Source organism: Peromyscus eremicus, chromosome 19 (genome assembly GCF_949786415.1).
Source record: "Peromyscus eremicus chromosome 19, PerEre_H2_v1, whole genome shotgun sequence".
In the NCBI taxonomy this organism is placed as follows: domain Eukaryota; kingdom Metazoa; phylum Chordata; class Mammalia; order Rodentia; family Cricetidae; genus Peromyscus; species Peromyscus eremicus.
This window is the reverse complement of record NC_081435.1, coordinates 28,516,291-28,542,044: the sequence shown is the minus strand read 5'-3', so window position 1 is coordinate 28,542,044 and position 25,754 is coordinate 28,516,291. Positions and strand designations below refer to the sequence as shown.

The 25,754-nt window shown below is 43.5% G+C and overlaps 1 protein-coding gene across 1 annotated transcript in view; it reads right to left on the bottom strand.

Moving 5' to 3' along the window:
• Positions 1-25,754, bottom strand: part of Arhgap26 (Rho GTPase activating protein 26) — a 386,442-nt gene that overhangs the window by 9,227 nt on the left and 351,461 nt on the right. The window contains exons 21-22 of the mRNA XM_059245984.1: positions 6,508-6,618; positions 892-983 (exon numbers count right to left, since the gene is read on the bottom strand). Coding sequence (XP_059101967.1) covers positions 892-983; positions 6,508-6,618 — 203 coding nt within the window. The remainder of the gene's footprint in view (positions 1-891; positions 984-6,507; positions 6,619-25,754) is intronic.

The window sequence follows — 25,754 nt, the reverse complement described above, 5'->3', positions numbered from 1 at the left end:
GCTCCTCAGTCACATGGGGAGAGGCGGGTCTAGGGCCAGGCAGGGGTGCTCAGTCAGACTGGTGTGACCTTTGCCTTCACTGCACCTAAGGCAAGGGGTGGCCAGAACAAATATCTGGGTCCTGGAAACAGGCTGCTGCCTTTTTGTCTTCCTTTGAAGCAAACAGGACGAACTGCTTTTAACCCTGAAGGAGAACTTTACCCAAGGAAAACAGCCATCACAGAAACCTGGTGTTAGCACAGGGGTCCAGATTTCCCTCTTAGGTAAATAATTATGCCAAGCCACAGCTTCACTTCTCACTATCAACTATGTTTCTAGGGAGGAAGACAGAAAAGAACTGGGAAAATGGTGCACCAAAGAGGTCCGGACCACAGTTTTATGGAGTGCCACAATACATTCTTGCACCTGGATGCCACAGCAGGCCGCTGCTGGGGTGTGATGTCACATGAGGGCATCTGTTCTGTGCTCACAAGTTCAAGGGAGGAGGAGGAGGAGGAGGAGGAGGAGGAGGAGGAGGAGGAGGAGGAGGAGGAGGAGAAGGAGCAGAAAGAGGTTTACTGGCCACCTGGTTGTCTGGGGCATGAGCCATGCCTGCTGAAAACAATGCAGGCCAGAACAGGTGACCTTGAGTTCGACCCATGTCTCTGCCCAGCTGCCACCAACCTGTATTCCTCTCCCCCGTCTCTGACCATCTAGCTCACAAATGTGAAACACCAAGGCCAGGTACAATCTCACTCACAGTTCCAAACATCTCAGTGACTAGGTGTCGATGTGGGTCTACCCACGGTAACGCCTCCAGAAGTCTGACCTGGGGGAAAGACTCCCCCTACCCCAGGTAGGAACTTCCTTCATCTGCTTCCTTCCATTGTTGTGAGATGATGGGAAACTCACCTTTATCGAAGACGGTGCCTGCCGTGAAGGAAAGCTCAGAGTCGTGTTCGGCTTTGCAGGCATACAAGGCCTTTGCCTTCCGGAACGGTGTGCTGTGTAGAAAGGGGAGTTTATTTAACATCGTTTTCCACCCCGAAAACCGGAGAGTTCATCTTTCTTCTTCCCTTTTCTTGCAAGCCACCTAGTCCTCCCCTCCTGGGAAGAGTCTGGACAAGGCGGCCAGATGGCCAAGCAGGAGGTGGGAAGTTGTAGAGGCCACAGGAGAGAACGGAGTAAGAGTCAGGAAAAGGCCACACTCTAAGAAGCCACAATTCTCCAAGGTCATCTTGTGCCCCAGAGAAACTCTACCTGGGAGTTACAACAGCTGGGCCTGGGAGGGGAGGGAGGAGGAGCTTTCGGAGACAGAGTGCTGGGGGTAGGAAGGGGTCACAGGGCTCTGCAGAATATTCCCAACAGTTACTCTTGGAAGCTGGCAAAAGCCAGTGAATCCAGCAGAAACTCCAGCAGAGCCAGGTTTCAGCCCAGGCGGGGATGGCCGTGAGTTCCCCCAGATGTTCTCCATTGCTGGTGGGGCAGCATTCCAGAGCTGGAACTCCTCGGCCCCCAGGGCAGGCAAGGATGGAGGAGGAGTGTGAGGTAGTGTGTGAGTACACGTGTGCGCACCAGTGTGGGAGTGTGCAGAGGAGGGGGAAGAAGGGACGGACAGAGGTTGAGTCTGTGTTCTGCTTGGAGTTCTTTTGTTCAGTGAATACTGACAATTCTCTCTCCATGTTATCAGAATGCCCTTGAGGGCATTTAAATGTCCTAGCAACTTGCATATAGAACTCTAAGCAACAGAATTGAAACTGAAGTGTTTGTATGTCACTTTCCAAGTGATTATTACACACAGCCCGAGTCGAGGCTGGCACATTTTTGTGGTACCAGGGCCAATCTTTGAGCTCTTGAAGGCATGTGGTCTCTGTCGTAACTACTTCATGCTGCACTGCTGTATGCAGCAGCCAGGGACAACATTGAAACACACCAGTGAGGCTGTGTTCCAGTCAAAAGTTATCTACCAAAAAGTAGGGGCAGAGTTTGACCATCACGGGCCATATACGGTGCAAGCCTGTGTGTCTTCACAGTCATTTGTGAGAACAGGGTAATTTCACTCTTTTCTGTCAAGTTTGACTTGGGCATCCGACTATTCTCAGCAGCCCGTAGATTTTTCAATGGTCAAAATGACATCTAACTGTCAAAAGGGCTGGTCTTTATTTGCCACAAGTGGCTTTCTCTCTCCAAGTCATCTGAGGGAGTACACTTCGGAACTCAGAAGCACAAGTTTTAAAAAGCCACAGTGAAGAGATGTGTCATTGAATTTCTCCTCACTTGACAATCTGAGAGCCTCACGGAACGGGTAATGCCCCAGCTCCTGGGGAACACTGATTTCTAGTGCCTGAAGAGGGGTCTGGTCTCAGACGAGGTGGGGTGTCTTGGGTCTCCTGAAACTGCTATTGCTTAGGGATACCGAGTGCAGGGACTCATTGGATGATGCCAACTCAGAGTGGGACCATTCCTTCCAGCCCTGGGTCCGTGAAAATGGAAAGACACACAGTCGAAAGAGTCTGTTGTAGAGGAGGAGGAGCAGAGTCGGTGGTTATCCAGAGGGTGTGGCCAGGGAAATGACAGCTTCCTGTAGCTCTCGCTGGCTTTCTCACAGCCTCGGGATGATGCTGGGAAGGGGAGAGCCGGGAAAGGAGGAGAAAATAATACAGGGACACTGGGAGGAGGGAGAAGAGCCTCTGGTTTTCATCAGCTCAGCTGGAAATCAGCTCTCCTGGTCTAATCTCAGTAAACAATAAATGTGCGTGTCGGCTGGCAAGGGCCCGGCAGTCAATGTATAGCTCTTCATAGTGGACAAGAAGTGCACTTCTCTCCCCACCTCCGGCCCTGACCACGGGTAGAGAGCAGCCAGGAGGCCGTGAAAGGGGCTAAAGTAGCCAAGCATTACACTGTCCAGCCTGAGGAGCCTCGCATAACATGCAGGGTAGAAGGAGAATCCAGGCCAGGGGAGCCAAGGTTGAGACCAGGGCTGCGTCCGAGGGCAGAGCAGCACAGGTGGGCGCAGTGTGAAGAGACCAGAGAAGGCAACGTTTCTCTGGATGTGGTTTTCCTAGAGGTTACTCATTAACCGTATGAAATAAAGGTAACAGGACAGAACAGGAGCCGCCCAGGAAACCAGTAGGACTGTCTGGCAGCAGATGGCAAGGACCATGGTCTCTACTACCCACAACTATTAGTAGAAGGGATTAACTTTCCACCAATGTTAAAATTTTGCAATTCAGTGATGAAACGCCAAGAAAACAGTGTATTAAAAGTAAAGATGTATTAAAAGTAAAGAGTGTTTTTCTCTAACAGGTAATTGACAGCTGATGGGAAGATCTTTCCCCGACTGTCTAATGGTGTACAGAAAATAGAGGGGGGTGCAGAAGCGGGGGACTTGTGTATGTTTGCACACACGTGTACACGCACACATTCGTTGTGCTGGGATCGAGCGTAGGGTGCCATGGATATTGTAAGCAAGCACCAATCTGCACCTCTAGCCTTAGAGGCCATGCTTTTAAAGGAGGGTGTTCCCATTCCCCAGAAGTAAGGTCACCAGAAAGTAAGGGACACCTAGTCAAATCTGAATTTCATATAAATAATGTATGCTTTAGATATACACATATACTAAGAAGTGTCTTTTTAATTTATCTTCAATTCAAATTTAACTGAGTAGGTTGGATTTTTATTTGGTTTGCGTATCTGCCAACTCTAACTGGGGAAGTCCTGTCCGGTTAGAAGTCTGCCATTGCTATAAGCCTCGTACCTGACAGCTCGCTCTGAAAGTTTCTAAGGCATTTGCTTTACAAAAAGGGTTCCTACCAAAGCAGAGGGATCCTGTGGACTAAAGGTTGGGTTGGGAAGCTCTGGTTGTGCCGGAAGCCAGCACTCTTGGTTGTTTGGCTCCCTACTCGGCAACTGCACACAGCTGGGGGAGGTTTTAGCAGTTCCCACCCCAGCATTCTTTAGCTCTCAGCTGGGCCTTCAAGGGCATGAGCAACTCTGGAACCTTCTGCTGGTTCACTTTTAATTTTTGCCTCTGAGCATGGAACGAGGCCAGGAAAACACTCAGAGGAATTTCCCTCAAATGCCCTTGCAAGCTTTGCAGAATGACAGCCCACTCTCTGTGGTGCATGCTACTGGAGGAGGAGCCAGCCTGCGGTGACTTGATCATTAATGCAGTTTCCCAGGGCCTGAGTGCAAATACAAATTAGGGGTCCAATGTGGGGGCTTCTTGGAAAGTGGATGGGCAAATAGAAAAAGCAAGGGCAAATGTCAAAGGGGGCTTCCTCCAGTGTCTATCTCTTCTGCACTGTAAAAGGCACCTCTACTTCTGAGCTTGGAACAAGAAGCTCAAAAAGTAGACTGGATGGAGAGAAGAAGCCACCCCTATAGGTCTCCAGGACCCCTAATTAGGCCTCATTCAGAATCTGTTGTTAAAAGCTTTGCCAAAGGAAAGAAATCTGAGGTTTTATGTTCTGTCAGTAAATCTGGAGAAAGGCAACACTAGACCTGAACCATGGATGTACGCCCTCACCTCTTGGTTATACACTGTAACAGCCATTAGGGACTATGACCCACCTCTGGTCTCCTAGTGGGCTACCTTTCCAGCAGGGTTCTGATCTGTGTTTATCTTAGCATAAACATGTAACTCAGTGACATCCAATTTCAAGCCCTATCGAGGCTTGTCTATTTTAAAATGACAGATTCCTTAAGGATTGTGGGACATCTTCACAATAGTAACCTTTTAACAGAGGCCAGAGGGGGCAGTACTGCGTAACTATTTACTTGTGTCTAGGCTAGCCCCATTCCCCTAATGCCTAAGGCTATTTAGTAAGTAAATGAGGCATGGTAGTTGTTCCCTCAAGGTCCTTGTGGGTCAGTGAGGGACCTATCTGGAATAATCTATATGGTTTCTGGTGTGCTAAAAAGTAAATGTCTCCTAAAGTGCCTAGCAGTTGCCTAAGAAATAACTCACAAATAGTTTGAAGTGTTAAGAAACAGGATCTAATTTTTACTTTATCTATGGGGTGAGGACAAAACAATACACAGCCCCGCCATCTTTGCCATCATCCAGAACTAAACTAGGTGGAAAGCCACGTCTCATCCAGCAGAGCCGAGGGCTGGGATGGCACAGAAACTTAACCGGGGCTGCCCAGGTCTAGAATAAAAACGCTGGGCAGACGGCAAGAACTCCTGACTCTGCCCCGGCTTTCATTCGATGAAGTGACCATTTTCTTTTTGCACAGTGTGCTTCAGGCCACTTCTCTTCTCATTCTCATCTGAGTATAGAATGACACAAGCAATGTGAAGATGCCCAAAGGGAAAGAAGTCATGTGCCTGCATACATAGAGAGCACGGCTTTTCTGAACGGTGAGAGTCAGCTTTATAAAGGAGGTAGCCCTCGCTGATGGACCCACTCCTGAGGAGAAAGGGCAGTATGCAAAAATCCCGCCAAAATCAAGAATGCTTGCGAAGCTTCTACCTGGACCCTGCACTTTGGCTTGTTGAAGGCGGAGGCCAAGTCTGAGAGCTGCCCAGCGAGTGCCCCAAACAGCAGAGGAAGTCTATAGGATCTTTATTCCATCCTTCCCTGGATTTGAAGAATTTCTTTTCTACAGAGAGCCCAAGAGCAAACCCATGGCACTTAGCTGTGGAGCTCTCCAAGACAGGACAGAGGCATGGTCTTCTGGGAGAAGAACTAGGTCAAGCCACTCATCCTCAAAAAAACGTAGAACCCATTTCCATGTGCACTCAGAGTCAGAGTTCATGATCTACAGTGACCGAAGTGGGCTGGAGACTCCTGGAGTACATGGGGTAGAGGGTAGGAAGGCAGAAGCCCTGAGCAATCTAAAGGGCAAGTGCTTCATGTCTCAGTCTTTTAGTGTGTGTTATATTCTCCTCTCACTCAGCGGATTTGGTCTGTGACTAGATGTCAGTGCTCAGGGCTATTGGCCCAACCCACAAGCAAATGCTGCCAAATATTACCTGATAAACATGTGACAAGGAAAGACCAGTGTGTGTGTGTGTGTGTGTGTGTGTGTGTGTGTGTGTGTGTGTGTGTGTGTCAACACTGCTCCCTAGGATATTGTCTTTAACCAAAACGTGGAGAGCCCACATGATTCCGAAAGTAATTCAACACAGGAGTGCTGTATTTTGGAGATCCCTGTTCCCCAAATCCAAGCACCAGATTAATTCAGAAATGTGGGTAAGGGTGAGAAAGAGTATTAAAAATGCCATGCAAGGCCATGCGTATTGTGCCTCTTGGCTTGGTTTCTTAGGATGGAATCATATGAGAGCAGAGGAGGCCCCCAATGTCCCTGACCAGCTCTGCATAAACGGGAACAGGTCAGTCACCATCCGTGGTTTTACCTGGAGTCTTCACGAACTGCTTCTTCTGGCCTGTCAAAAAGCAAGTGCAGGTTTGGATGGCAGGGAACAAAGTTGACGAGGAGGCTGAACACTGCATGAAGAGAGGACCGAGCCAATGGGAGAACAACAGCAGCAACAGAAAATCAAACCAACCCTGCAACAGACCTGACGGGGGATGAGTCGCTGGACGTGGATGAGGTGGGCATAGGGCTGGATGGCGCCGAGAACATGGGCCATGATGGCGAGAGGGGTGAAGTTGGGCTTGGATTCGGGGGGCTGCAAGACATAACAACCAGAAAACTCATCAGCACATAGGGAAACCACAATGGGAGCACAGGAGGTTCATGGGAGGCCAAATGACAGGGTGCTGCAGCAGAACACAGGAGCACCAAGGGCCAGAGGCATGCTGCCTAGTCTCCACGCTCCAGGACGGTCCTTTGCATCTTCCAAGGAGTGCATTTTACCTGATGTCTGGATGCACAAACATGCCCTTTCACCCTATCTCACAAGGGCTTTCTAGGTGACTCAAGCTTCTCCACTATCTGTTGTACCACTGGCCACTCGTGAACATGTGCTGGACCCACATACATGAATTTGCGTCTCTGTGTTTTGTTGCTTGCTCTGTTACACATTGACCTCACTCTCGGCCAGCCTTTAGCCTTCACTGTTGCGTGCTTTTAAAGTTACGTCTCAGCAGAAATGAATATTTTTCTGGGCCACAAAGGCCATTCAGCCAGAAAACAATTTCCTGTTTACATTTTCAACTACATGGGCTGTGTGCCATGAGAGATCTGAGTGTGCATTAGGAACATGCTAGGGAATAGAGGCAGGACAGACACACACCTTTCAGAGACAGCACTTAGGGCTGTGTGCAGCTCCCTGGGGCTGTGCTGTCAGGCCTGTTCTTTCTCTTGCTCTGGATTCTGATGTTCAAAGATCAGCCTCAGTAAAAACAGTTTTAAAAAAGGAGCCCAAACCTCGAATTTGTCCGTTTTATTCTTTGATGGGCAGCTGACCAAAGGTTTTGAGAGGAAAGGTTGAAATGATCACAATCTGGTTGGTAGATTTAAGTTGACCACATTGGCCATTTGACTTATTTCCGCAGATTATGCAAACATCTTAGCACCTAGGTGAAATTACATTATGTCACAGAAAGTGCAAACACAGATGGCTGACATGATGTGGAGACTAGCTAGCCACACAATCACCTTCAGGCCCCGAGTCTTAGCTGGCTGCTGGACTGTTCAAATAAAGCTCTTTATGGGGGGTGGGGAGGAAATGTACAGGAAGACAGCTGCAGATACTGAGCAAGAATACATGCATGTCCTATATCAGGGATTGTGCTAGGGTTACACCAATTCAGACCTGATACTGGTATTGAGTGTGTGTGTATGCTGTAACATGAATGTCTGTGGCAGCATTCAGAGAAAACTCTATGCAGAGTTCACATCTTCCAATGAATCTGATTAAACACTTATTAAATGTCATCATTGAGTATTATATTTCTAGCACATGTATCCCACAAGGGAGGAAGTTTTGTTCCTTGCACGGTAGCTGGGTTGTCTAAGTAATTCCTGTAGGGATTAAAGAGATAACTAGTGAGTAAACTAGTGGCTCTCATTAAGCTGCCAAACAAGCCCAAAGACAGGCACTGCTAGAATTTCCACTGTGCAGATGTGAAACCCTGGGCTACGGTAAGGCTTGCCAGCCTTTAAGTGACAGGGCCAAGATTCACTCAGTGCCCCGACCCAAAGCCTGGGCTCTCGTTGTCAGTGTTCTATGTCTGCAAAGCAGGTGTTATTCTGCTCCTCTAGGCCTGAAAAGCTTCACAGACCCAGGCCCAACATTAGCAATTCTCTTAATCACTGATTTATGCGTTTCCTTCAGATGCCTGCCACATTTGCGAAGAATGGAAATAAAGCAGCAGACACAGTAGGACTCAACACATAGTAAATTCCAATAGACTCCACAGTCCAGCCTCTATTGTCCTGTCTGGTAGACTCATATAGCAGATGGGAGTCATGCAAGGGAAGAAATGAAATTCAAAGAGTAGATTTCAATCTATCAAAGACTCATTGCTGAGCGCCCAGAATGAGCAAGACAATAAAAACAATTCACCAAAGTTTCTGGCTTTAAAGAGCTTACAGTATATTTGACAAGATGTAATAGGTTAAGAAGAAAACCAGCAACAGAGACAGTAAGAATCATTAGAGGGAGGTCAGTGACTATACTGTAAGTTAGCATCTACTCCTGGTGACTCTCACTTTGGGTCCAGGAACAGCTGTACATCACCTATGCCATGCAGTCTTCCTTGGCACTTGGGCCAGCAACTGAGGTCATGCTTTCTCAGGCCTCTCTCTGTCCCACTATATAACATGCCAGTTGGTAAGACCTGGAAAGAACACCTGAATCAGGGCCCAAACCAGTGAAACAAGGGGAGGGTCAAGGGAACAACTTGGGCTCAGAGGCCTGGGCTAATCTGTTCCTGTTATAATATCATAGGGTAATTCAAAATGATCTACAAAGTAGTTTAAAATTACTTCTATATTGAGGAAACACCTCTAGCTTCCTATGTCATCTGTAAGGGAAGCATAGTCTTGGAACACAATATGGGGTTCTGAGTCTTGTTTTACATCCTCAGACATCTCAGCAGTTCCTGGCCAGGAAACCATGGCTGAAATTATCTGGGGGTGAGGTTGGAATGCAGGGCATTCATAACTGTTGTAAGAAGTGATTCTTCAAGTCCCATGTCAACTGCACTTTTTAATGTCTAACAGCATTTTATTTGTTTGTTTTAGTCATAGCAATAACATTTATTTGCTATGAAATGACCACAGTTTAAAATCTATTACCACTGTGCTGGCGTACATGAAGTAATAAACTGCATACTACACAGTACTTTTTATGATGTTTTCAACTACTAAAGCTATTATGCCTTTCATTTATACTTCAGGGACACACCATAAATGTCCCTATCAACAACACTAGTCCACATTTTTTTATATACTGAAGATGCTTATAACAACAGAAGGGTCATATACATAGAGGCAATCATCTAACAGACCCTGAGACACACTCTTTTAGCTTTGATGGAATTCATACAACATACACGAGGGACTTACGATGCGCAGGGATGACAATGATAGCCCATCTGTGCATAATCACCAATATCCTCTTCACTACAGCAGCGACTGGTTACCCGTTACTTATTAAAATGACAAGCGTTAACAACAAACAAACAAAAACTCCCACACCATAACAATCCCAAACAAACCAGGCCAACAAAAATTGGTCAATTTCACCTTCGGCCCTAAAACCTCCAATAAAAAATTCTCTGTTCTTTTCCCACTACTAAAGCCAAACACAACAAACAACCAAGGTTAAAAACAGGAGGAAATAACTTTCTAACTCCAATTTTAGCAGATGACCCTTAAAGATTTCTTACACCCCTCAGCCAGCTGGGTATTTCCCAGCTGAACACCCCAGCATATTTTTTATCCTAAATATTTCTGGAGTCCTGCCAAAGCCTTCATCAAGGCCCAACTACAGCAGTAACAGCTTCAACTTTAGCATGGAAGCAACGCTTGCTGGGCTGGTTTGTCTCCAATTGGAAGGCTTGCATCAGCTGTAGTATGCTGGCCCACGGTGTCCTCAAAAGGACTTGTCAGCCTAGGCAGTTCCTTTGACATTATGCACAGTGAGAGAATAACAGTTCAGGAAGATAAGCCCAAGGCTTGGCAGCCTGTGAGGTTGTAGCTGATAGTTCAAGTACAGTGTGTAGCAATGTCATCAGCTCGACACCCTTCTGTGGTGACTCACTTGAATGATGGAACTTGTGATGCACTGGCCAGGGCATGCTGGCCACGCTGAGAATAGAGCTACCTGAGCAGGCTCCTCCCAATCCCAATAGAGATGCAGCAGACCCTTTCAAGTTTTCACACCACTGTTACAGAGTTTGTATAAGATGGAGGGTGCTCTTACTGGAGACATAGGCTCGTCAATAAAAAGAAAGTTTATCTTGGGCTGGGGACGTACGCTGTAATGTGTTTATCTAGGATGTACAAGGCCTTGGGTTCAATCCACAGCAAAGGAGGCATGGAGGGAAGAAAGTTAATCTTTCTAAATTCTTATAATCAATTTATGGCTTTGCAGAAAAATGGAAAAATACTGAAAACAAAATAGCAATGAAATTATATATACTTTGCACAACTGATAATCACTGTTAATATCTTATAATATTATATACATGGCTAACAGGCTATTTTTTAAAGTTACCCACTATAGGGATTTCCAACGTCATTTAATAGGCTTTGGAACATTTTTCATTGGCTACAGAGCATTCTATTGTATGGTATACCTGATTTATAGCTATTCTCTCTGTGCGCACATCCAGATTGCTATGCCCTTGTAGCTAGTATAAATAGTGCTGCCATCACATCCTTGCAGAGGATCACTGCCTGTGTCACCAATTGTTTCCTTAGCATAAATTCCTGGAAGTAAAGTTAGTGGGTAAAAGGTTAGGATCTTCTTTCAAGGGTCATGATATATCCTGCCAAATAGCTTTTTTTTTTTTTTCAAAAAGCTCCAGCAAATGCACTCTACCAACATGGAGCATTATGTCCAAAGACTCGACATATTGCTTTGGTTTAAGATTAGCTTAGATGTCCCCCCTTCTCCCAACATTTCCAATAATGTACAAACAAGTGTGATTTCCTCCCAGTGTTCTGTTTTCACATGGAAGCAATGTTTAATTTTCCAAAGGGCATTATACTGAAAAGTGAGGAAAGGACACCAGCATATAGACAGATGGACAACCACACCTAGGGACATTGAATGCCTGGTCTGATTGTGGGGCTGTGCCAAGAGAAATGGGAGTAGTGAGTACTCTGCCACTCAGAACTCTTGAAGACTAAATAGAAGGAATGAAGAGGGGCCAAAGGCTCCTCAGCCAGCATCACACTGTGCAGAAGACATAAAACTTGTATTTATGTCTCTGTCAGAAGTGGCCAATAATCTGTACCCCACATGTGTGTAGTTCAGGCCTGGGCCAGGGCTGACCTTAATAGTTTATCTCTCCTTCAGACCTGGAATTGGGACTGAAGCCATTAAGGCCAATGGGGGTATGTCTTTATTCTCTCTCCCAAAAAGGAGAAGGAAAAATCAATAGCATCTAGGTAATGTAATACTAGATTAGTGAGTGCCTCTTCCCTGGAAAACATCCCTTTATGACTTGAATTAGAATATCACAAAAAGAGAAAGGAAATAGAGCCAGTTGGGCAAATATGGCTGAAAGCAGCACTGATCAGTAGGATGACAATAATGGATCAGAGAAAATGACACAAAAATAAAACTATAATCTCTTGATGAAAACTGAAAAGCATAGGTTCTTTCATGTATCTACTCAACCTTTTGAAACAGAAACTATGTACATGCCAACTGCTATAGAATAATCCTTTTGTACACTGTGAAGATATATTGCTCTCATTGGTTTAATAAAGAGCCAACTGGCCAGTGGGTAGGCAGGAAGAGGTTAGGCAGGAGAGCAAGACTGAGAGAATGCTGGGAAAAAGAAGGATGAGTCACCAGCCAGACAGAGAGGGAGCAAGACAAGTAAGAGGATGGGTAAATGCCACAAGTTATGTGGCAACATGTAGATTGATAAAAATGAGTTAATTTAAGTTGTAAGAGGTAGTCAGTAACAATCCTAAGCTACTGGCCAATCATTTATAATTAATAATAAGCATCTGTGTGGTTATTTGGGAGCTGGCAGGCAGGACAGAAAAGTCTGCCTACAGCCAACCTTTGATGTGTTTTCAACTTGAAAATGGGAAAAAAAGAAAAGAGCTCATATGCTCCTGACCTTCATCCTGACTTATATTTCTTTATGTATTTATACAGATTCTTTTTCCTCATTCATTATACTTTATATACATTTTCAACTGATAAGTACAGACTTGTTCCTTTGTTTTAATAATGCTAGCTGACAAAATTCCCTTAAGGTGTTAACAATTATAGGCAGTTGTTTTCAAAAATACTTTTCTAATAATTTACATTAAAATACTTGACTAATCCACAATATAGTGATTCTGATTTCCAGCTCAAAAAAATTCTGAAGGATAAGTTTCAAGTCAACTTTAAACTCTGATGATGTGAGTGAAAATGGTGAGTAACTCCAGGGTTTAAAAAAAACTGACAATCTTAGCAGAGGGTGTCTATTGTCCTTAAGGTTCTCTCAGTGAACAGTGTGAATCTTCTCAGGTGAATAGTACAGAAATGAGTCAGAGAGAGGAACTCTGAATTTTAAATGAGATTCCTGGACAAGAATTCTAGTTCAATTGCTCACTTCAAAGAAAACCCCCAATGGAAGGAACTAAAGGTGCTGGGCCCAGCACTTCAGTTGTGCACATGGTACACAACACAGAGTGAGTTCAGTCTTTCCTTGTTTTAATCACACACTCAGATACATCAAAATTGGTTCCTAAAATTAAATATATTTGTTCTCTTTCAACCAAAGAAAATTCATGATTTATAATGCTATTTGTAGGACATCTTAAGTATTTTTTTTTTTTTTAGAGGAAGCACTATGAGAGTTTAACATTGACTATTTCAATCTTCTGTCTTACAGTCTAAGGTACATCAATTGTTAGGATGTCAGGGAGGCATAAACATGGCTCTTAAAATGAAATTTGCAAGCATGGGGAAAGAATGATGCAAATATCAGACTTACATATTAAATTTTCTAAAATAAAATAACTGCAAAATGCCCTTCTGTAAATAGTAATAGAATAACTGGATATCCAAACGACATTGGACATCCTATTTCATACCACACAAATCAAATGATTTCCAGATAGATTATAAATCTTAATATCAAAGGCAAACAATACAGACTATAGAAGATAAATTCAGGGTTGGATTTATCCAATGGAGTATTGTAGGAGGACTTTTCTTTCCCGCCTGCCAGCTCTCAAAGAACCCACACGGAGACTCAATATTAATTATAAATGCTCGGCAGATAGCCCAGGCTTATTACTAACTAGCTCTTACAACTTGAATTAACACAATTTTCTTATCTAAGTTCTAGCACATGTCTGTTACCTAATTTCATACACATCCTGCTTTCTCTGTGTCTTGCTGGCAACTCCTGAGACTCCACCCTTCTTCTTCCCTGCATCCTCCTAGTCTGGCTCTCCTGCCCAGTCTCTTACTGCCCAGTTATAGGCCAGTCAGCTCTTTATTGGCCAATGGTAGTAACACACATTTACAATGTACAAAGATTGTTCTACAGCAGAGTACTGTAAGGGAAAATACAGGTATACTTGACTATATTAAAACATTAACTTTGAGCCAGGTATGGCAACATGTGCCTGTAATCCAAGTGCTTGGGAGGCTGAGGCAGGAGGACTATGAGTAGAGTCCAGCTTGGGCTACATAATGAGTTCAAGGCCAGTATGACCCTGTCGTAAAAGAAGAACAAAAATAAACACAATCCTACCCCCCAGTAACAAGTGTGTTTTCATTAAAAGATAATATTAAGAGAGGAGAAAGATCTATGACATGTAAATAAATGTGGAACTCATAGCTAGGCTACATGAATTATTACTATTAGTAAAAAAGAAAGGCAGAAATTGGGCAAGCAACCTAAGACTTTAAAGGGGAAACTAAAGAAAAAGTGCTGTGCTTTTCAGTAAGCCAGAAGAGTACATGAGAGCCATAGCAAAAGAATCCTCTACCCATACAATGACTAGAAAGTGGATATCAAATCCTGAGAATGCTGGTGTTTGTGATGTGGAACACCAAAAACTACCATCTTCTATTGAAGGAGAGATAAATCAAATGGCTATACCCATTCTGATCAAGGTGAAGATGTCATCTATGGTCCAACAGCTACCTTTCCAGGATGTACCCTGGAGGACTATGTATGTGCACCCCCAGACACACATTAATATGAGAAGAATATGACAATCAGGACTCAGTGGCTCAGGTATAAAGTGCTTGCCCGGTAAGCATGAGGACCTGAGTTCCATTCCTAGAACTCACACTAAAAAATGCTAGGCATGGGGCTTTTACTTGAAGAAACCATGCTGGTGAGGCAGAGACAGGCGGATCCCTAGGGCTCAAATGGCCAGCCACCCAAAAGTATCTGGAGAGCTCCAGGCCAATGAGGACAGAGTATCCTGTATAAAAATAAAGAATATGGCTCTCGGGGAGCCACATCTGAAGCTTTCCTCTGCACCACCTACCCAAAATGTGCAGCACAGTTAATTTGGAAGAGTAAAAAGTGAGACCCTCAAATTTCAGGTAAAGAAGAACAGAAAATACTTTTAACATCTTGATACAAAGGCTCATTTTACTACATAAAGATGATTAAGTTATTTGTACATGAATGGCCCTTAAAATCATAGGGCAAGAGAGACTCAACCGCAAAACATTTTAATACAATACTGCTTTTATGAAAACATGCTGTCTTCATTATTCCCAGATTCCCCATTACCAAATTTACCTACTCTCTATAGTTTACTTATAACGCTGAAACAAACAAACAAACAATTGGGGTGTGTTTAGGGCAGTGAAGTATCTGCCTAGGAGAAGTGAAGGCTGAGTAACAGCTTGTGACTGTACTCCGACAAGGTAAAGCTCAGCCTCCTCTTTGCAACTTTCACACTGTAAGTGTCCTTTCAAGATCTGTGTGGTGCCACATCTTTGTAATTCTTAAAATTTTAAATTTTATTTTAGGTACGTGAGTATTTTGCCTGCACGTATGTATGTGCACACCGTATGTGCCTAGTATCTGGGGAAGTGAGAAGCGGGGTTGGATTCCCTGGGAATGGAGTTATGGATGGTTATGAACTACCATGTTGGTGCTGGAAACTGAACCTGGGTCCTCCTTCTTGAGAAACAAGTGCTTTTAACCACTGAGCCATTGCTCCAGCCCCTCCTCCCTCTGTGTGTGTGTGTGTGTGTGTGTGTGTGTGTGTGTGTGTGTTTGCGTTCCTTATTGAAAATGTCACTTTTTAAAATGTTCCTACCTTTTAGCATACTACTGAAGTGCTTTCTGATATTCCTAAGCACAAGGTGGCTCTGATGGGCCTCACAAGAGAACATGTGCTCAGGGTAGCTGCAATCAGGCAGAGATAACAAAGTGGTGGATCACTGAGTATGTTAATCAACAATACTAAAGGAGATGCATGTAAACCATGGTTTGTATCAACGAACTGATGAAAACGTTGTAACTAGGAGTTCTCACAGGAACCTTAACTTGTATTTTCCTGAGGATCAAAGACTGGGGCACTGTCCATTTCTGTGACTTTACAGTGTGACAAGTGCACTTAGGAGGTAAAATTATCAGTCAGAATAAGGAACTGATGACTGCAGACACCAGATCTGCGCTCACCATCGTGGAGAGAGAGGTCAGGGACAGAGAGAAGGACAGAGGAACAGATAAGGCAGTCTGAACTTCTAGCCTGGGTGGTGAGTAAGTGGGCATTTGCTGAATGATAATTAGTAAGTCATAGTCCCATATCTCATGCATCTCTTTCACTATAAAATACGTTTTAAAGCTAGCTTAAAGCACAGACAGTGTGACATGCTAGTCACACTTATTCTCCATAGGTGCTGAAATTAAAGGAAACTTGTAGTGTGTGGGGGTTAACATAAGCTCTATGTTTTAAGTAGTTTTAGGTTTATACTAACATTGAGCAGAATGTCCAAAGTTCCCTTGCCCACAGACGGGCATAGTCTTTGTACTTTTAAATCATTTTCTATATTGTCTTCTATCCAAAGTATTCATTGTACTCTTTAGGATATTTGAGAAGGTCAAACATAGTTTAGACTTTGTGGCACTAATCCATGGTGTGGATGGCCTTTCCAATAGGCAGTTCCCAACGGACACTGTTCTCTTCCTTTTCAGTAAAGTGCAATTAAGAGATGCACACGAACTAACCTTCCTATCCTGCCCACCACTGAGAATTTATGCTGATTATTCTAGAGATTTTTTTTCTTTAGTGAAGTTATTACAAACAAATCCACAGCCTCTTTTCTTTACTGGCACATGGGGAAGTCAAGGAGGATGTCTCTAATGTCACATTCTGAGTAGGCTGGACAATATGTTAAGGACACAGGGAGAGGCTGGACCATCTGGCACACTTTTCTATACAGTCTACTCTCATGGAAGATTTCCTGTTTGGACTACTCAGAAGTGAAGAGGGGGAGATTTTTAATAAGAGTCTAAATGTCAGCTAGCGAAAACAAAAGAATATCTAAAATTAGAAGTGGTGGTCCCAGATTTGTTTTTCAGCTTTACAGTAATCCTATAAAGATAAAATAAGGAGCCTAAAATAATTCACCGTGTTCAGAGCTTCCAGCAATGGAAAAAGAGCTTCTGCTAATGACGATGTCTAGAATGGTTAAATACTTATAACCACACCACAGTCCGGATACCACAAAAGGCTTATGAGGCAGAGAGATAAGGAGAGACCAACTCTGAGGAAAAGGCCAATGTTCAATGTCCAACTCTTTCCTTCCTTCCAAGTGAACAGCTGACTCCCTTGAATTCTGCCGTTTATTCAGTAGTCTACTGATGTGGAAAACTGTTTTGTTGATTTCAAGGAACTCGAACTTTCTCTCTACTGTTTCTATGCTCAGCGCCTGGCCCTGCTCCTCCAGTGTAACCACAGCAGCACACTACTCATCTTGGCACTTTCCATGGGTGCTGGTGCACTGGTAGATGCCGATATCAGGGGTGCAGTGGCCTCTACTGCCATCTCTGTGCCCTTGTTCCTTTAACTCTGAGGAACTTATTGACTTGACTGTAAAAAATTTGAATGATTTTCCAGCAAGGTCACCTTTCCACTAGGGGGAAAAAAGATAATTTCAACATCTGTGAATAAAAAAAAAAAAATAGAAGGAATATGATTTTTACATTCTCTTCTAGTTCTTATGCTTCAAACGTGGAGAAGTCAATAGAAGTAAGTATAGCAAGACAGTATTAATTATGATCTCACAAAATTAATTAGCTTTTTATGTTTCTGGTAAATTTCAGGTGGATTCAAATTGACTCTGGACCACCTATGTGTTACTAAGAAAATTAACACAGAAAACAAAACAATAATTTTATATTATTTTTTGCTAGTTCTTTAAGAATTGTATGCAGTGTGTTTTGATAATATTCACCCCCACCTCCAGACCCACTCCCCCAATTTTGTGCCCCCCCCCATGAAGTGTAAATGCTTAACTTAGAAGAACAATTCTGGTGATAATTTCAAAAGATAAATCTTACCATGAAATTTCTCTGCTTGATTTCAATGCTTCCTCACTGCTCACTGACAGTATAAAGACCAAGACATTCTCAGAGGAATAGCCGGCCTGGTTTCTGACCTGTCCAACTTCATCCTATAGATAAACAGACCCCCAAACACACTGCGTAATAAATGCTGAAACTTACCACTGTTTCCTAAGTGTAGCATAAATAAATCCCTTCCCCTGGGGTAGCGGCGTGTGAACTGTGGTTTACTAGCACATGGTAGCTTCCCCAGCTCTGTTCCTTTGGTTCACCTGGAGAAGTTCTTACCCATCCCCAGTGCCTCACTCATATCACTGCAGGGAAGCATGGAACCTAAGCTGGACAACCAGAATTCTCCCCAGCAGCACAGCAACTGGTCCAGAGATGAGCCATATCTGATCATCATCTATTTACAGGGGGTGGGGTGGGGGAGTCTAAACACTCTCCTTCCTGGATCTGACACCTTAAATGCAACAGAATAGAGTGAACAGAGATTTTTTTTTTCACAATCACGTGGCAAATATTTACCAGCAAATGAAGTTTTACAAAGAGAGGGATGAGAACCAAGCATAATAATGGTAACTTGGGCTACTGGATCCAATTGTACTTCCGGTTAGATATGTTGCGAGACTTCTTAAAATGCACACTTACAACTTTTATCTCAACCCTCCAATCTACTTAGGTTTCCTTCATTTGCAGATCTCTCAAAGGAAAGATCCCAAATCTTCCCCACTACTCATCTCTGTCCTCTGCGCTGCTGCTCCACTTCCATGGTACTGGGGACTGAACTCAGAGCCTCATGGGTGCTAGCTGAGCATGCTTATCCTGAGCTATAGTTCCAATGCTGTATTTTGGTGTGTGTGTGTGTGTGTGTGTGTGTGTGTGTGTGTGTGTGTTACAGAGTCTTGCTGTATACAATCCACGCTGGCCTTGTGGTTTTGAACTTGAGATCCTCCTGCCCTTCTAAATTCTACGATTACAGCCACCCCCATTCTACCTCCATCTCTTCTTACCTTCTCCCTCCCCCTTCTTTTGAGACGTATCTCGTGCAGCTTGGGTTGGCCTGGGACTTGCTATGTAACTGAGAATGTGTATGAATTCTTGATTCTCTTGACTGCATCTCTCAGGCACTGAGACTACCAGGCATGAGCCACCATGAGGGCCCTCCCCAAACCTTTCATCCAAGGACCAGGAAGTAAACAGTTTAGATGGCAGACCAATAAGCAAATTTGAGGCTATTGTGTAGACACCCTCCCTGTATAACCATTTTAAATGTTAACTGTTCACCACTGGATTTTTTCCTAATCTCACAAGCCACAAAGAAAGCAAACAGGAGGAAGCTGTAGCCCGCCCTCCCCATCTGGACCTGGCCCAGGAACGTCAGATTGCCATCCCTGGTGTCACATCAGCTAGCTGACGTGTTGGTGCCGGCACTTCTGCCCTTGTGCTAGTCATTGCCTCTCCAGGTATTCAAAGCGTGCTCCCCATGCCACCTCCTCCCTGAGGCTTCTCTGATATCACAAGGAGTCAAGCAGTTGCATCTTTCTCCTCTTAAGCCTCCAGGACTAAATTTTTCTACCAGTCTTGAGTCTATCTTGTATTGTCATTATTATATCCTCTTTGAACTTCTTATGCACTATAATAAGTTTCTTTGAACCGGCAATACTCAAAAGCTCTATTAAAATAGACTCCACAGCCTTAAAGCAAAACGTTTTGGGAAAGGAAATACGGGTCCACCAGAAACCAAGGGCCAGACTACTGGCTGCCAGGGAAGCAAGACATTCCAGAATCAGAATTATGCAAGGTCAAAGGGAACTGCTTATTCTGGTTGGTCATAACGGCTCTGCAACTAGCTGCTTGTTTACCAGCCCAGGATGATTATGCTCAAGAAATGGCAGCAGGGGAGCTTCCCACATTTCTTGTTTCTGGTAGGAAAAAGGGGACACAGAAATGCTAGGTGAATTCCTGGGCTTTGGTATTCAGTTTCAGTCATTAGTGGCTTCATTCTTCCAACTGGATAATGTGCTGGCTGCCCAGGGTCAGGTCACACATGCATGCCCAGTACTGTAACTCAGATTTGATTGGTGTGACATGTATGCTTTAAATCCATACTATTTTTAAGTTCTTTAAATTGATCTCTCTAATGAAATATACACATCTACTCTTGTCCTTTCTAAATAATAAAATTTCATTATTACTAAGAAAAAGAAAGTTCATCCATGTACCATTTAAAATTAATTTGGCTTTCTCAATGCTATCCTGTTTTCTTAGCCAACAAACCCACATATTTTTTTTAACTTTTATAAAAGTGAGACATATATTTTTGGAAAACCTACTTAACTATTTAGAAGAACTAATTAATGTATTAAAATGCACACATCCACTCAGGCAGAGTACTCACAGTCATATTTTTCTAAACTCTTAATTTTGTTATCATTTGTCCATATTATATACAGAAAAACAACTACCAACAGTTACAGAATATTTAGTGCTCCTGGGAGAGCTCAAAGCAGAGCTTGTGTTGTGTGACTTAGATGCCTTGAAATGGTCCGCTTTTCAGTTTTCAACCGTTAGGACACTGAGAACATGTGTCACTTTCATCTTTTATGGCTCTTTCTGTCATTCCCAGCCAGAGGCAAACACTGATCAACATTTCATCTCTACAGATTTGCCCTGTATGGACATTTCACAAAAACGAACCTATCCTGTGTGGTCTTTTGTGAACTGCTAATTTCACAGCATATTTATGAGTTTTGTTCATGCTGTAGCATGTATGCTAGTCAATTTGTCTTTATTACTGAATCAGATTGCATTGTTTGGACACCTACTGTCTCCTCACGGATTTGTAAGATTTCTGTACAGACTGTGAACACAAGTTATTTATCAGTGATGATATTTGCAAATATGATTTCCCATCTGCATCTTGTCTTTTAATTTTCTATTTTGAAAGTGTCTTTTGAAAGACCAAACTTTGGATGTTCTAATTCACTAAATTTGTCTTTTGTAGATGGTGCTTTTGCTGCCATATCTAAGAAATCTTTGCCTAAAGGATTTTCTTCTATAGGTTCCCTGCAAATGTCTTAATTCACCATTGAACTTGAAGAACAGAGACACAGGGCCTTCCCCAGTGTGCCTGCTACCAGGCACCGGATGCTTGGGCAAATGCGCAGTGCCTTCCCCAGCAGCGAGCGTCTTCCTACCGTGTGTTCTCACCCTCAACCTCCTTGTTTTACTTAGGAAACGTGTGTTGGAAGACATGAAAAGTATATTCCGGTTATTTTTGAGGACATTTCCTCAAAAAGCCTCAGAAGCAGGTCCCCTGGGGCCATCTGGTATAAGAGAACTGAGAAAGCAGCTGTTTGCCTGCTGGAGCTGCCCTCATGTCATGAGGGTGCAATTACCTCTTCGGTGAAGGATTTGAATCATTACAGCAAATCCCTTACTCAGCACGGCTTGTATTAGGAAGACTTTCTGATCCTAAAACCATGGTTTTCCTCCTACACACCAAAGGTACAGCAAAACCCTAGCCATTCAGAGTCTGGAGGGTGAACTGTGCTGTAGTCGTGTTTACTTTCAAACAAGAAATATTTACCCAGCATTACTAGGTGGCTTTATGAGGCAGGTTCTCCGACAGGTTTCAGGCCCTGGGATGCCTCTGCCCTCGGGCCACTCGTGTTCAAGGACAGTGTACTCGAAGACAGGACAGAGGAAGAGAAAATACCAGTTTGGGCACTTTTTGTAGCTATCTTTGTAGAATTTCTGTATTGTGTTTTTTGATGTGCTGTATATAAAATGACTAAGGTAGAAACACACTCTATAAATAAGTTAATAGAATCAACAAATGCACATTAGAGGTACTTGCTCCAAATAATTTTGTCTGAGAAATATGTTGATTATTAATGTGATTTTAAAAGTTTAGTAACTATCGTAGATGATATGAATAGAAAAATATCAGTTTAAGCAAGTAAACGAAAATCAAAAAGACTTCATTTTAAATGGTATTAAGAGGTAAGAAACGAAATTATAATCAAGGCAGTGTGAAAGCAGGTACCTGGATGGGAAGGTGGATGGAGTGGTGTGAATTCTACAGAAAGGGCAGCTTCTTTAGGGGTAACACCTGAGCTGAGATTTTAATAAAGTCAACCATGGAGGCTCTTTCTCCTTAATGCTGGAGCATCTTTTAGTGTCTGCCATTGGGACCAAAACTAACCCAACCCCCATTTCCTTCCATCACAATCTTTTTAAGAATGGAGTCTTGCCTCAAAATACATGTGGACTTACTGGACAAGGTCTTATTTTGGAAAAAAAAAAAAAAAAGCACTGTCAAATGGAGATGAGTAGGCAAGGGCCTACCTTTGCAGAGATCTCAGCAGTAGCTGGTTAACAGCTAAACAGACTTATTCTGCAAGTACCTGCTTCTTGGCAAAACTAAAACACCATTCTGTCTGGGAAGAAATGCTTGCCTCTTCAGTGATGTTTCTATATGCCTTTAAAAGGGGTGGTGGGGGTGGTGGTGCTTCAACTTTTTGGAAAAGAAGTTTTTACCTAAGACCCAAACAACCAACTGAACAATCTCAGGATTCCTTCCTTTGCATAAACTGCTGCATCTCCAGTTCACTAGGGGATCCGATGCATGGTCAGACATCATGAGTGGCCCGCTCCTTTATCTTAGCCCACCCTTCCACTACTCCACATCTAACACTTCTGACGTTCATTCACTTTTTGTCAGCAGGTTTTTGGCAATTCACTTGCAAAGGTGTCTATTCTATTCCCTTTAGAAGTCATCAATCTGTATTTTCATCCACTTAAAATATAGGTGACAATAAGTTTTCTAGAGTGCCAACCCCACTATACATCCTCTAGCCCTTTCTTCTTATCGCCACCCAGATTTACCCTGACAAACTGGTATTGTGATTATACTAGGGCTTCCTGTCACTCACCTAGGCAGCTGTGGAAACGGAAGGGGAACCCTTGGGAGAATCCTTCCAACAGAAGAATATTAGAAACTATCAATTCAGTCAATTATACAAATGAAAGACAACAAAATGCCCTTTCCAAAATGAAAATCCCTTACGCTAGCAAGCAGCCAAATGAAGCCCAAGAGCCTATCAACATGCTACCCTTCCCCTGGATCACAGTTTGGATGAGCAGCCAGAGACAGGGGCCAGTGACCCTACGCTTCTACTATGTCCAAGTCAGCTTGAACCTGAGGAAATGTAGTACAGTTTTCTTCCTTTAAAAACCGACTTTTTTATTTTCAGTCTGACATCTCAGCAAGGCTGCCAGGGCTGTCACTGTTCTCCAAGCTTTGCAGTGTCACCCAAGGACGATCAGAAGAATGAGGCTGGAGAGTTGGCCAACAAAGACAAAGACCCAGTAAACAAATCTGGGGGTAAGGCCAAAAAGAAGTGGTACCACGGCAGCTTTCGGGACAGGCTCCACAACCTAGTTCTGCTTGACAAAGCTCTGCATGACAACCTGTATGGTAGCTCCCAACTGCAGACTCAATATTCCAGCGATGGCCCCCGAGAGACTAAAGAGTTCCAGTTCCTTAACCAGGCCAGCCTTGTAGAAGCTACTCAGTAAAGGACTTACCAAGCTGGTTTCAAACCACAAGGTGATAGTAATTTACATGAGAGATAGGAACGGTGGCGGTACCACAGCTGCTGGCAGAGATGCACAAATGGATTTAATCACTGTATATTTGGGAAATAGAACTATATATATATATATATATATATATATATATATATATATATATATATTCTTTTAAAAATGTATTTGAAGATCTCTTTTACTATGTTTGGCTAAAGACAAAGTATGTTAAGTTTCTTATCCACTGAATTAATAAACTTTCCATGCTAATCTGTCACTTGGTCAAAAGTATCTATGAGTCTGGGTTAGGCGGTTCGAGACCCTGTGTCGTGAAATAAGATGCTTCCATTTTCCTGTCCAGGGTTTAAAATTACTGAGACTGCAGTCTCATGGCAGTTGGAAAAGGAGAATCAGGGTCAAGAGCAAAATAAGTCTCCACTGAGACAAGACACAACACAGACAAAGTCCCACTTCTGAAATACCAGCTATCCCTGGCAAGACAGTGCACTGCTCACATGCCAGGTCTGGGCTGGGCAAACTTCCTTATCACTGACTTGGCCCAATCACCATATAAAGGCTGCCTTGGCTCTACAATGGGGTAGGGAGGTGGAACCATTTCCTAAACTGTAGAGAGGCAATGCTAGTACTGTACATATTGTTCCCCGCTCTCTGCTGCTCTGGGAGGCATCTACAGGGCTGATTCCTCTGTACAATAACTTAACAAGTCTGGTGAACACAAGGAACCTGCCTGACACAAACCGAGTAGATTTAGAGGGAATTTACTTGAGTTGCCCAGAATCTGCTGAACGGGCAAAATCCCAGTGCCATGCCCTCATAAGCACACATTACATAGGAAAACGTTTGGAAACTTTTCAATAGTTTGATAGGTTGTCGGTTTTCAGAGAATACCTGTCATACTTGATAAACAGACTGTTAAATGAAAAGAATATCTTAAGAATAGTGAATCAACAGTTCAGTGTGGGAGTTTGGGATCAGGTGGCCCTCCAGTAGTACTCTGAATACTGGTTCCACCACTTTGTTCCCATATCACCTGGGGAGATTTACTTAACTTCTGTGTGCCTCATTTTCCTCTCTTGCAAAATGAGGATCATTAAGAATGCCACAGCTCCAGGACTGGTGAGAAATAAGTAGATTATACACACAAATGTGCTTAGTCCGTTAAGACTTGGTGCATAGTGTTTACTAGACGGCAGCTGTTGTGATTAGGACATGCTTGGCTAATGCTGTAAGAAAATGATTCTGTATTTTGGAATGGAAATTAGGCCAAAGGACACAGTACTTGGTAGCTGAACCATCTATACTGCCCAAGGCATTGATCTAAACAGAACACAGATGTGTACCATCTTTTAACCATGTGGAGAGGGAGATCAGGGACTTCGCATTTATATGGCAAAGCTCCCCGAGAGAGGACACTGAAATCTGTGGATTTCTTGGTGAGAGGGAGGGTCATCTGTGAAAGCCCAGCCTCGTTTCTCACAGGCCAGGAGGTGGTACCTGCTTTCCCACTGGCTCCCTCACTGAAGACTCAGTGGTGTCACCAGAAGCATTGATGAGTTTCCAAAGGAGCACCCGCCCAGACTCCCACTGAGGAGAATGGGGACCAGGATACTCCCAGATGCCAAAATCCACAGATGCTCAAGCACCTTGCATTAAATAGTGAAACATGCAAATTATTTGTGATCCCTAAAGCAATATAAATGCTATGTAAAAAAGCTGTTTTTCTTTCCTGAACAATATGTAATAACAATAAAGGTCTGCATGTGTTCAGTACAGATACAGTTTTATTTTAGGAATACTTTGGGTTTTCAATTTGCCATGGGTTAAGTATATCCTACAAGTGTTCATGTGTTGACACTTAATCCCTGCTGTGAGGTATTAAGAGGGTAGAAACTTAATCTGACTAGGGTGTGTAGAGGTGAGGTCTTTGAGAAGAGATGGGATTAGGTAAGGTCATCTGAATGAAACTCCCATGAACACTTAGGACCACAAAAGAAGATGAAGGAAGACTATAACATGTGTTCTCTGCCTCTTAGCAAGTGATCCCTGGACCACTTCAGGATCCTCCAGCAAGAAAGTTACCACCAGATGTGACCTTTTCACCACATACTTGACCTGAATTTCTTTTCTTTCATCCATCCATCCATCTATCCTTGTGTGTGTGTGTGTGTGTGTGTGTGTGTGTGTGTGTGTGTGTGGCACGTGCGCATGAAAGTCTGGGTACCATGGTGCACTTGTGGCGGTCAGAGGACAGCTTTGTGGAGTCAGTTCTCCTCTTCTATCTTTATGTAGGTCTGGGGGATTGAACCCAGGCCATCAGGCTTGCACACTATACCCCTTGTTCTCCTGTCAGCCAGTAGGCTAAATGCTGGTTCTTCAGTAGGGTAACTCCTTTGAGGAAGACAAGCCTAGAGGCCATTCAACGAGAAACTTAGCACAGTGGGTTCAAGCTCCATTGAGACGTGCCTTAGAGCTGCGGAGCTTCACCTCTTTGCTTGCCGTCTTGTAAACCTGCTTT